At 45.6% G+C, this 12,928-nt stretch overlaps 1 protein-coding gene across 4 annotated transcripts in view; it reads right to left on the bottom strand.

Moving 5' to 3' along the window:
* Nucleotides 1-12,928, bottom strand: part of Eif2ak4 (eukaryotic translation initiation factor 2 alpha kinase 4) — a 90,544-nt gene that overhangs the window by 14,905 nt on the left and 62,711 nt on the right. For 3 of the 4 annotated variants that reach the window (XM_052183218.1, XM_052183221.1, XM_052183220.1), the window contains 10 exons: nucleotides 12,554-12,790; nucleotides 10,831-10,906; nucleotides 9,927-10,048; nucleotides 6,945-6,994; nucleotides 6,056-6,224; nucleotides 4,737-4,853; nucleotides 4,098-4,163; nucleotides 980-1,150; nucleotides 518-652; nucleotides 121-228 (listed from right to left, as the gene is read on the bottom strand). In XM_052183218.1, coding sequence (XP_052039178.1) covers nucleotides 121-228; nucleotides 518-652; nucleotides 980-1,150; nucleotides 4,098-4,163; nucleotides 4,737-4,853; nucleotides 6,056-6,224; nucleotides 6,945-6,994; nucleotides 9,927-10,048; nucleotides 10,831-10,906; nucleotides 12,554-12,790 — 1,251 coding nt within the window. Of the gene's footprint in view, nucleotides 1-120; nucleotides 229-503; nucleotides 653-979; nucleotides 1,151-4,097; nucleotides 4,164-4,736; nucleotides 4,854-6,055; nucleotides 6,225-6,944; nucleotides 6,995-9,926; nucleotides 10,049-10,830; nucleotides 10,907-12,553; nucleotides 12,791-12,928 lie in introns of all 4 variants that reach the window. The other variant, XM_052183222.1, reaches the window with a different exon arrangement.

Below are 12,928 nucleotides of genomic sequence, written 5' to 3'. Positions count from 1 at the left end.
GGTGGCTGCTGCTGTGCTATTCGTTTGGCTGTGAGAGTCTATAGCTGGCCAGGCTGTGCGCCAACGGTAAGGAAGAGGAAAGGGGACACCCCAAGTGTGCTGACTAGCACCTGGACTTACAGGCTCCTCCACGGTGAGGACGGCAGCGAATATCTTGTCTATGGCTATGCTGACACCGACCGCAGTGGGGACTGGCCCCACAGTCTGTGGGCCTCTGAACTTGGGAATCTGCGGATAGACGAGAGGCCGGGTTATGAAACAGGAAAGAAATATATTCTGGGGAAAGCAACAGAAAAAAAAAATAGCGAGCCCTCAGAAGCCTGGTGTGGAGAATGCCTGTAATCCCAGCATGTGGGACAGCGGCGAGAAGATCCATTTATATCCCTAGTGCATGACAGAGGGATTCCACAGGATCTACTGGGTTACCTTTTTGCATCATAGTGGGGGGAATGAGTTGAGGAACTAAAGGAACTAGCGGTAAGTCCAAGCAAGTCAACACGCACAGGGCTGGCCCTACCAGCAGGTCGTATCTGCCACCAGCGGCAAGGATCTCAGGCACAAGCCTCTGCCTGCGTTTGCTGAATGCCAGGAACTGGAAGATGATGCCATTGTGCTGCTGCACCTTGTAGACCAAGCCCAAGTTGATGGAGACCTGTGGGGGGAACGGACACACACACCGATCAGCAGCCTCAGCTGTGGAGTGGGGATCACAACTCTGTTTCAATTATTCTGCACAAACAAAAACCTGCAGTAAGATTGGGCTAGAACTCTTTACTGGAGCCCGCCAAGCTCTCTGACAGTAAACCCCCTCTCTGAGGCACGCATCACAGAGTGGGTGTGTGTGACAGAAACAGTGCTGCTTGCAAAGAAATCCTGAGCTTTAGAAAAATACAACACTAGCACTAGAGAAATAAACCCGTCCCCTGGGGCCGCTGCTACTGTGGCAGGCCCACACTGCAGCACAGAACAGATGTCGAACCTGTAACTTCACGCCAAGTTTCTTCAGCAGCCCGACAACTTCCTCTAGGTCTTTTAAGCTATACTTCACCAACTGAGCAACACCTGTTTTCTGTTTTATTAGTGAGTTGATTGTTGGCGTCAGGTCTTGCAAATCCCCCTTCTGCTCGATGAACTTGTAGAGTCGGCACAGCTGGAAAGCAAAGAGGCCCAGTCAGCCACTGCTCTGGGACCGGACAGCATGCACAGCACTTCCACTCGCTGCGGGGCCTGCGCGCGGGGCACTGTGCAGGCCCAAGAGCGGGCATTTGGTGGTCAGAGGTAATCCTAGCCTTCGCTACAGTTCTATAGAGTATCCTTTTCCCAAAACTCCGCTCTGAAGCAGCTCACAGTGTGTTTGAGACAGACAGACATGTACTTAGTGGTGAGTACTGGCAGTGGACCGGACACGGCAGAGCTTCTGCTGTGCATAGATCGTCCCCACTGTCAACCCTGCTCCCCTCCACCGTCCATGCCCTCATTCATTTCCGCAAATGTACAAACGAGAGGGGCAGGCCACGCCAGACTTGTTCATAGTCACAGAATTAGCCGGAAACTCTCCTCTCCCCTTGCCTGAGTAATCCCCATGAGGAGCCTGGGGTGGGGGTTGGGGGCTGCCCCCCCCTGCACCACTTCTGGAGCCCCCATTCCCTCAGTCACTCTGTGTCTGTCTGCCAGGTCAGCTCCTGAGAAGAGCAGTGGGGGACAGCAAACTCTGGCTGTCCCTAGTCCGCAGCACGTAGCAGGAGGAAGAGGGAGTAACCATGGACACAGAGCCCGGGAGAAAACTACCAGGAGCCGAGCTGGAGGTCAGACCAAAATCTCGGCACCCCAAACCCAGGAGCTGAGTGATGTCTCGGCTCAGTGGAATCAGTTAACCATAAGTCATTTGCACTTTAGATCCCAAAGAGCTAGTTTCTCTCCCTTTTAATTTTCTTTTTTCTTTTGGAGACAGGGTCTCACTGTGTGGCCCTGGAACTCCTGTAGACCTAGCCTCACAAACAGGAACTGTTTGACTCTTGACTCTGTCACATGAATGCTGGGATTAAACATATGTGCCACTGTGTAGAGCAAAGTGGTTTTCTTGTAATCTTCTAACTAAGTTAAAGATAAAAAAAAGTTTAAATACAGGATCATGTTTCTGACTTTTGACTAGTTTCCTTTCCTTGGGCTGGCAGTGTAGCTCTGCGGCAGGGAATTGGAGCTCTGGGTTGATTCCCACTACAAAGTAAGTGAGGAGCTTCGCTAGTTCAAAATAAGAGAGGGTTCCCTCCCCCACCCCCACCCCAATAGCATTTCCATGAAGTTACCCTGTTAAAACCTGGCAGGGTCAATGGGGAACCTTTGTACCCACATGACTTGATGAATCTTAGTGTCTCCTGGGTTTCCGGATGCCACTGTGAACTCGGCCCCACTTCCCTAATATACTTGGAGCACCAGTTTAAGATAAACAAGTACTGATGTCATTATTAGAGTCAATTTTTTTTTCTTTTGAAACTAGCCAAACACACTTCTAGCTCAGCATCACAAAGAAATTCTTCCTTCTTAGTAGCAGTGCATGTATCTGTGAGTTTCAGATACGGCATTAGTTCAAAGAGCCTTCTGGGGATAGAGTCACTGATCTGGACAGTTTCAACCAGGTTCTTGGCACAAACTAGAGTCACCAGGGCAAGGGATCCTCAATCAAGGAATTGCCTCTCTCAGGCTAAGCAAGCCATGGCAATCAAGCTAGTCAGTAGGGTTACGCCATGTCTCTGCTTCAAGTTCCTACCCTGACTTTGTGGAAGTGTAAGCTGCCTCAAGCCTTTCCTCTCCACGTTGCTTTTGGTTATGGTGTTCATCTCAAAATGGAACTTGCAAGCAGAACATCTTCCCTAAATGAGTGTGGGTGTTTCTTTTAACCATGGTCCATGTGAGCTCTGTGGAAGTTGTTTCAAAGAGTTGAGTGAAGATCTTGTCTTATTCTTCTACGTCCAGGCACGACTCTACTTACTGTATCCACAATCAGATTTAGTCTATTGAACCTGTGGATTTTGTTAACACCATAAGATCATTTAATGAAATTTCAGATCAAGGGCTATTAAGCTTCTGGGAAAGTTATTTATTTGGTTTTTCAAGATAGGATTTTTCTGTGTAGTTCTGGCTGTCATAGGATTTACTCTCTAGGACAGGCTAGCCTTGAACTCAGAGATCCACCTGCTTCTGCCTGAGTGCTAAGATTAAAGGTGTGCACCACCTACTTAATTTTTTTAAACTTATTTTTTTGATTTTTGTAGAGTTTTTCTGTGTAGCACTGGTTGTCCAGGAACTTGCTCTGTAGACCAGGCTGGCCTCAAATTAAGGTTTCTGCCTAAGTGCTGGGATTAAAGGCATGTATCACCATGCTCAGTTGCTTCTGGAAAATTTTTAAACATAAAACATTTTTTTTCCCTTGGGGCTGGGTTTAGTGAAGAATGTCAAGTTAATTGCCTAGCATGCGAGACTCTAGGTTGAATTTTTAACACTGCAAAAGAAAACTAAAATCAACTCTTCCTGATACAAATATGGAGGAAATACACAAAATTCTGTTTTCTTCTGCTGTTCAGCCATTGTTAAATGTGGGTCATTGTACCAAGGACAAGGGTTAAATGACATTAGTAGAGACAACATGGTTGGCCTGTTTACCATTTAAAACGGGGTCAAACAGCAGATTTTAGAGGTAGGAAATTTTCTAGGAAGGTAAGAGCCACAATTCTGTTCTTAAGAATATCTAAAACTTAGGGTGAGCTTAGGCTATTTAGAAGGATTTGCAGAAATCTGTGCCCTGGTTCCACATGACTTGTTTGGAAGAGGGAAGCTTGGGCCGGGATGTGAGGAAAGAACCGGTAATCAAGAAAGAGCAGGACAGTCGGCATGTGGAGGACACACAGAAGGACCCGCTCGCATCACAGCATCAGCTGCTCTCCCCTCATCCCAGCGGTTGCCATGGCACCAACTCTCAAGGGGACAGCTGTGCCTGTGAGCAGCAGATGTGTGCTGCTTGCTACTTTACTGCTACAGAAACATTTTCTGACACCATAAAATGGTAGACAGTGGCAAGCACACCATTGGAAGGTACTTACGCTATTAGAAGACAAGGACAGGTTACAAAATTTAGCTTCCACTTCTCTCCTAGTCAGCTTCTCTGTCTGATGGAGAAGAGAAAGGGAACATGAGTGATGCCTAGTTTTTGGGGTGCCGAGGTAGGCCTCCATGAGTTCAAGGCCAGCCTGGGAAACAGAGTGAGACCTGTCTCAAAAACCACAAGGCCTCCTGGAAACAAAAGCAACAAAGCCCTCCAATCCCTGCACTCTGTCAGGGTCTGTCTGCATTCTGCTGAACTCAGCGCGACCCAACAGCAGCAGCACTTTGTGAGTACGAAACAAATCCCTAGGAAACAGCCAGTAAAGTCAGAACCCTTGAAACCAATCTGCCAGATGAATGAAAAACTACCCAAGGCTTCTGTGTATTAAAAAATAACAATAACGAATGTCACAATTCATTTTGCATTAACCACAGACTGTCCACACAGTTACCTCCCCATGGTCACATAATTAGAAACAATAGAAATAAATCTTAACCACAATTGCTTCTATCACATTAGAGCAAAGACGAAGGGAGATGAAATTCTCCATGTAGTTTTATGGTTGCCTGAGTCAGAGAATAATCATGGGCTAGTATTATCACCCTTCAGAATGGAGTTAAAGTAATTAGATACTCACCACAGCATCATACAGAATAACATAGACTTGACTGAGTTTATCCTCTGGGATCCCGCAGTGTAGGAGTATCGCTTTCAGAAGCATTGTATGGTTCAAGTAAATGCTATAATTTCTTTCCTAGAATATAGAGAAAAATAATATTATTTTCATTAAAAGCAATACAAGTATATGGTCAAATGAAATCTGGTAATTAATTTATTCTCCTACCACTATAGAAGAGCTACATCCTCTCTCCTGGTTTATTTTTCTTTCTTTCCTATCCATCTAGCCATCTATCTACTGAGATAGGGTTTCTCTGTGTAACCCTGGCTGTCCTGGAGCTTGTTTTGCAGACCAGGCTGGCCTCGAATTCACTGAGATCCACCTGCCTCTGCCTTCTGAGTACTGGGATTAAAATTGTCACTACCGTCTGGTTTTTCTTTCATGTCCATTATCTTCAGTGTTACAGTTGAAGAATATAATACTTTTAAAATATGCATAAAAATATACTAGTTGATCTTCAGCTAAGTTAGAGAGCCTGGCAGAGTACACATGATGGAGAAACAAGGAGTCAGATCAGTGGTAACCAACTTGCAAGCAGAGGGCGGTCACCGGTCATCATTCCTTTTGGCCACAGCAATGAGTTACTGAGTGCTCACAGGTGTGCCGGGACAGGTAGCTACAGGGAGAGGTGGCCCAGGGGCTCTGCCGTGAACGAGCACACTGTGCTTGGAGAAAAATAATTTAAGTGATCACATAGGTGCCTCATGTCATGAGCTGTGAGGGTCGAGACTAGAATGTGACCAGCCAGCCAACCCTGAGAGGCTTCCCGGAGAAGGCTGACCCATGGCTGGATGGGAGACGACTTTCTAGACAAGTGAACATCCGTGACCAACAGTGGGGGATGGCAGGCCTGTGAGGAGGGCAGCGAGCAGGCCCCACCAGAGAGCAAGCTGGTGGGAAGGAACACTGGGGAGTGGACAGATGAGAGGAGGAGAGCACCGAGGGCTCTCACCAGGGCAGGGGCACGCCAAGAGCATCGTAGGAAACAGCCTCATTCCCTCATTTGTGAATGCTGTAAGAATGGGTAGAAAAACTATACACCTCACCCCCAACAAACCAGTTCTGTCAGGGTAGAAGCTCGAGCCCAAGTGTCATCCTCAAACTCTCTGAAGTTGCTTCAGAAAAGCCATGGTCTGCTCTAGCACTCAGCAAGAGGTGGCAGTGGGTCTGGGTCCCTGGCCTAGGCAGTGGGTCTGGGTCCCTGGCCTAGGCAGTGGGTCTGGGTCTCTGGCATAGGCTAGCAGGACAAGGCAACACATTACAGAGCAGAAAGAAACCTGAAGCGCAGGAAACTCCTGGATTACTTCATAGATGGTGTAGATGGTTTCGGCAGTGGGCAGAGAGCTGTTGGTGGTAGAAGTGACGATATCAAATGCACATTCCAGGAGTTCTTTGGGATGAAATCGGTCTAACTTCCGAGGTCTGAACACCCGCTCTATGCAGTATCTGGAGGAAGAAACCAGCTTCCTTAGATCACTGCTTATTGGAAACAAATACATATGAGGAACTGCTGGGCAAAGAAACAAAGATAAAAAGATTGACCAGTGTTGTGCTCAACAGTTCAAAGTCAGATTTGAACCTGACCAGTTTTGCCTCATGATCTATACCCCAGGACCCAGTCTTGTACTGTTACGAAGATCTCAGAGCCGAACCCCTGCACCGTCTGAAAGGGCACAGAGCCCATCTTCGCTGCCAGGAGCTGGGTCTCAGCACTGCTGTTCCTGCTGGATCGCCTCCTGCTTTAAAAGCAGCTTCCTTTAGTGACCTGCATAAGGAGTTTTCAGAGACCCCTGGCCATTCCTCCCTCTAACCAGACTTTAAAAGCAGCCATTTGAGGTCAAGAACAGCCAGATCCCCCTCCCCAAGTAACCATTTGAAAACATCATTAGTTAGGTTGCCTGGGGTTGTGTAGAAAGCACAGACCAGACAGCAGGCCTGTCAGGAGACCTGACTGTTTCATTTCTTCTAAAGATGTCTTATGACATTCTAGTCATCTGAGGACAAAGGAGCCCTGGGACTGGGCTCCCTGACACCTGCTGCTCAATACTCCAACCCCAGAATTCTTTCCTGCTTGAAAGTTTCAGAAGAAAAAAAACAAACCTCCCACCCACCCTTGTCTGATTTCGTCCCACATCTACTGAGAGCAGGGAGCCCAGTGCACTGTACCGTTTTAAATTCAGTATGTTATTTCTTGCCACATATCTTGCAAAAGGGACCTGAAAGAGGAAAGTTTTAAAGACTCGCATCATGAGGTGCCAAGCACTACATTCTTTTAGTTTTTAAAACAGCTCTGCTGAGCTAGAACCCACACATCACTTTAAGGTCAGGCACCCACTTAATAGTGAGATCAGGACCAACTGCACCCACCACAGCAGCTCTGTAAGAATGCCGCCCAGCCATCTTTCAGTCAGCCACTCTATGATGTCGGCACAATGATGAAATAGTCTGTCGAAGCATTTCTTTAAAAAATATGCCCTAGCCATTAAGCAAAACATGGCCATACCCTGAGAGTATTCACACTTGGGATGCATCAGCCCCAGTAGGCTCTACTGTAGACTCTGCTCACTGCATTTCTGAGGTCTGAGAAAAATTCTTCTTCCTTTTTTTTGAAAACATAACCATATTTTATCATGCTCATTTGAAATCTGTATAGGTTATTGTTTAGTTGTGATTTTTAAGATGTAGTTTATGGGTTAGGGAGATGACTTAGAGGGTAGTAAGACTTGTCATCTGTGTTGGCTAGTTTTCAATGGACACAGGTTCGGCCATTTTCTTGATTGATGTTTGATTCAGGAGGGTCCTATTCTATTGTGGGTACTGTTCTCCTGGGCTGGTCTTGGGTGTACCAGCCTCCCAAAGCTGTTTCCTGGATTCCACATGCACACTTCTACACAATTCTTTTTTATTCTCTCTCACACACTCTGGTACATTTTAAAAAATTTTCATTTATAATAACAGTCAAAATGAGTGAGTGCTATCACTTATGGTGTATCCAGTTCCTGGGTTCCATATCAGTCTCTTAGAGGAAATTATTTATTTTATGTGTGGGTATTTTGTCTGCATGCATATGCATATCCCCTAGAACTAGAGTTACAGACAGCTGTGAGCTGCCAGGTAGATGCTGGGAATTGAACTTGGGTCCTCTAGAGGAGCAGCCAGTGCTCCCAACTGAGCCATCTCTCCAGCCCCAAGGAAATTCTTAATTAGTATCGGTGTATGGATAGGGAGCTTACATTTAACGACCTGCCCTTAGTACCCTCTAATAATCAGAGTGCAGCTCTGCGTCCTCCAGCCTTCTACTCTTTTCCTAACGGCCCGATGGTGATGGCTGTTTATGCACCTCTGTCAAGAAATTAATCTCAAACTGCTTTACTTATTTAAAAGGAAAACAGAAGCCAAAAATATAGAAGGCAGGCTGGGAGTGGTGCTCATTGGTAGAGCCTTTGCTTTCAGATAAATGAGGTCCTGAGCTCCACACCAAGCACCCCTCACCCATGAGCAGTGTACCTCAAAAGCGGGATTTTTAGAGTTCCTTTCTTAAGCTATCAATATATTATGGACATGTTTATAGATAAGATATACTAATATGTATGTGTGTATTCAACCTTTCATATATGAATATTTGATATACAGACAAGTTTAGCTGTAGTCTTTTAATAAATTTATTTTACATGTATGTGTGTCCCCCAGAGTTAAGTCCACAGAAGTCAGAAAAGGGTGTCAGATACCCGAGAACTGGAGTTATAGGCAGCTGTAACTCTCCGTGTGGATTCTGGGAACTGAATCCAGGTTCTCTGCAAGGGCATTAAGTGCTCTTAACTACTGAGTCATCTCTCCAGCTCCCCTATTCATCTACAATGGGTCTCAATATATAATCTGGACTAGCCTCAGACTTGTGATTCTCTTGCTCCAGCTGTTGGGATTAAAGGTATAGGCCACCATACCCAGCTACATTTTTAATAGCTTAATATTCCATAATATTGATGACATCTATTTAATCATTCTCCTATGGACAAACATGATGGGCTTCATTTTTCGATACAATTACATAAACATTCTTTTAAGATTCATAAACTGTATTACTTTATAAAAACCCTAAAAATAGAATTGCCATTTCATATAATATGGAATGAGAATCAGATTTTGAAAAACTTCAAGGCTTAGTGGTTAAAAGACTTCTTGCTTTTCTGAGGGCCTGAGTTCTGATCTATGCACTCATGAGAGACAGTCCACAATGCTGACAGCTCCCGCTCTCAGCTGAATGCCCTCTTTTGCCTCTGTAGGCATGTGCACACATGTAGCATATACTTACATAGATACACACATAGACATTTTTTTAAAAAAATTAAATTTGTAAACTTTCATTCATTTCATTCTTTTATTACTTTTCTAAAAAGTTAGTAATTAATATTCTCAACAGTCCTGGTCATCTCTGAATAATATAAACATTTAGTAAAGTTAGGCATGCATGTACAGCCACATCTACCTTGGCGTATCCTCAACACTCTTTGGAAGTTTATGAATAGCGTGTTATTCATTTCCTCTCTACATACAGCCTGGCCATATGCTTTCTTTATGTCTCTATTTGTATTTTTAAAGATATTTTGGTGCCGAGGATTGCACCCAGTGCATTGCACATGCTAAGCACACATTCTTTCCTGGTGTTTAGTTCTAAGTGCCTTACATTAACCTATACATTAGGGACAGAACCCCGACTCTTACACTCACTGCACTTTTCCTCAGGTCTCGAGTGCAGTTATGATGGGTTTGCTAGCAGTCAAGGCTGTGAAAGGCTAAAGTTGTTGCTGGCTAGGAGAGCTTTGGGGATCACAGGAAAGAGAACATGGACAAAACTTAGCACACCCAATTAGCTGTTGCAAGCATTAATTTCTCTAGATAGGAACATTTGGGATTTTACTGCAAAGCTGGCTGGCAAGTAAACTACATTAATCTGTCTGAGCTGAGGTTAACTTGCTGTACGGTTGCTCTGTGGACCTTAGCACCTGCAATATAGGATCAGACGTTTACTGAACTCTAATACTGCTTTTACTCTGATCAGTTATTTCCTAAATGTGTCTCCCCAGTCTAAGCCTGTAGTGGCGGTGTCTGGGAGGGGCGATTCCTTAACCGAGCAGCATCCCAGCTCACCCGCAGGTCGAAAGGAAGCATCACCAGCATGCCGCTGTGATCCATGAACAAAGCAGCTTCGTTGTGCTCGTATATTTGCCTGTTTCGGGGAAGCAGCAGTGGGGTGCACAGCTGGACAGCTCCTATACCAAAATACAGAGAGAGCCACTGAGTCTCGGGCTCTTGCGCTTCCTAGGAGGCAACCCAAACCGCACACAAGCACACAGGTGAGTGAGCTGCCCCAGGACACTGAGAGCCAACACCAGTGTCCCCGCAGTTGTTAATAATGTTTCAGATGGATACCTGGGGAGCTGGTAAGTCTGTCAATTTAGTCAGATTTTGGACCCCATGAGCCAGCTATATTTTGGTATCAAGGTTGGGATAATCAGTTTCTCCTCAGCAAGCTAGGACAACTGCTTATATATGGGTTTTAATATATAGTCATACCAAAATCCACCAATGGTAATTTTTTTCTTTCATTGAGACTGGGTCTTACTATGTTGCCTTGGCTGGCTTCAAACCCCTTGCCTTAGCCTCCTGAGTGCTGAAATTACAGGCTTGTACAGATATACCTGGCTTTCCTTTCTTTCTTTCTTTTGTGTGTGTGTGTGTGTGTGTACCCATGTGGTATATGTTTGCACATGTGCATGTGTGCATGCACTTATGCTGCAGGTTAATGTCAGGTGTCTTAGCTGCTTTCCCTGAGCCTGAGCTTACGGAGCTGGCTGTCTGCCAGTGAGCTTGGGGCTCTTCCTGTCTCTGTGCCCCTGTCCCAGTTCTGGGCTTACAGATGTGTGCTGGCACGTCTGGGTTTTTAGTGGGTGCCGAGGCCTGAACTCAGGTCCTTATGCTTGTATGTAGGCACTTTACTTTCTAATGATTTTTTAGAACACTGCCGAAGACTGGTTTTCAGAGAAGGACATACCATGCCTTTTAAAGACGCGGATGATGGTTTCACATACAAGCTGCTGGATCTTGGCTGTACGAATCAAGAAGTTGCCCTAAAATGAGACCAATTAAATGTCATCAGCAAAGCTTAACCCGAGAGTTCCTCTAAAAGGTTAGTCTGTGGATAGTGTCTGGTGCTGCCCAGCTCAGCCTCAGCAAAGGGTATGAGCAACTGTCTCTTTGAACATATTTAGAGGAGGGACATGTATATTTGTTTAAGGTATTTCCTTTTTATCCCATTTTATTACAGTAAGTTTAGAAATAAAAAATTAGCAAAAAGACAAAATAAAGTTACCTGTGGTCTTACAAAGAGATTTGATTATTATTAGACAGTCAAACTCTGCTCTTATTTCTGAGAAAGGGTCTCACTGTGTTGCCCAGGCTAGCCCAGTCACAATCCTCTTCAGTCTTTGAAGGGCCACAGGTGTGCATGATCATATATACTTAAAATCTATAGCTTCCTCTAAATTCCATCTTCTGAAATTATACCACAGCTTAACTATATAGCAGCAGATTACAAGGATAGCCAGTCTTGGTTACCTACTCACTCAACTTTTTAACCACCAACCAGAGCACACTTGGCTCCAGTGGCATATGTAGCAGAGGATGGCCTTGTCTGGCATCAATGGGAGGAGAGGCCTTTGGTCCTATGAAGGCTTGATGCCCCAATGTGGGAGTGTGAGGGCGGGGAGGCAGGGGTAGGTGGGGGGAACACCCTCATAGAATCAGGAGGAGGGAGGACAGGATGGGGGTTTCTGGAGGGGAAACCAGGAAAGGGGATAACATTTGAAATGTAAATAAATAAAATATCCAATAAAAGAAAAAAAAACACCATTTCTTTAAATCATTTTAGGCACTTCTGTGTTTGTTTCTGTTTTCACTTTTGGAAATGGAATAATAAAGGCTCCCAAGACTGGCATCCTGACTGCTCTTCAGAAACCATCTGGAGGTGTTAGAGACTCTGAGATGCTTCACAGCTGAAGGCAGCGGAGCTGCTAAGGAACTGGGGCACCTCCATCTGAGCTTCCCCGGCCATGTGCCAGTGCTGGGCGGCCATGTGCCAGTGCTGGGCGCCACTGTTTCCTCAGACAGGTGTCCCAGGTTGGACATTGAGGCCGCTCTGTCTCTCAGTCTCTTGGGAGGGCACAGAGTGGGAAGGGCCAAGGATCAGGGAAGTGATTATTAGTACGGCTCTTCCTCGAACTATGCAGTCATACTTTTTGCATGTGCTTTTGGGGCTTTGGGAGAATTTAAGCCAAGAACTTACAGTATAGGAATAGCTGGTTAAACCCAGTATATCACAAAGTAAAAACCAAACAAGACAAAGAGATAGGAACATGGATGGCTTAGCAGGGAAAGGCACTTGCTGCCCAGCCTGGCAGTTTGGGTTCAATCCCTGCGACACCCATGGTGGGAGGAAAGAACTAATTCCTACGGTATCCTCTAACTGCAATATGTGTACCATGACACGTGCATCCCCAACCCCTTACATAAATGCTATTTAAAAAAACCCTATAAATATGGAAGACATGACGGTTAGATTAGCATTTAGTAGGAGAAAGGGCATTAGGAGTGGGTGAAAGATAAAAAAGGGAAGAGGGGTGAGTTTGATCAGAATGTATCATAGACATACATACAAACTATCAAAGAGTAAATTAAAAACAGTTTAGAGAAATAGATGTTCTGCACAACACAGCCACCTTGAGGATGTCACTGTCGTAGGTGTAGTCTATGGCGGGGGAGATGTGCTGGCAGAAGATCTGGCTCATCATGGTGCGGTAGGCCTTCCCGTCTATGTTGGCCAGCGTGTGGTGCAGCACCTCGTGCAGCGCCGACTCCTCCATCTGCGGTGGGGGGAGCAGCTCACTCTTGAGCAGTTCTGTGGCTGTGGGCCGTTTAGCTGGATCATGGTTCAACAGCCAGGAGATGACAGATTTCTGCAATGTGACAGGCACATAGCTGGTAAGGAGACAGCAGGTCAAACTCAGAAGTCTCCCGGTAGGCGGTCACTCGGGGTACTTTATGCTTAGGTGGCACTTCTGAGACCTCTGATTGTGCCATCAGTGCCTCACGAC

The sequence above is a fragment of the Apodemus sylvaticus genome, chromosome 5, assembly GCF_947179515.1.
Source record: "Apodemus sylvaticus chromosome 5, mApoSyl1.1, whole genome shotgun sequence".
Taxonomy (NCBI): Eukaryota; Metazoa; Chordata; class Mammalia; order Rodentia; family Muridae; genus Apodemus; species Apodemus sylvaticus.
Note: the sequence above shows the minus strand (reverse complement) of the source record. Positions and strands in the feature narration are given on the sequence as shown.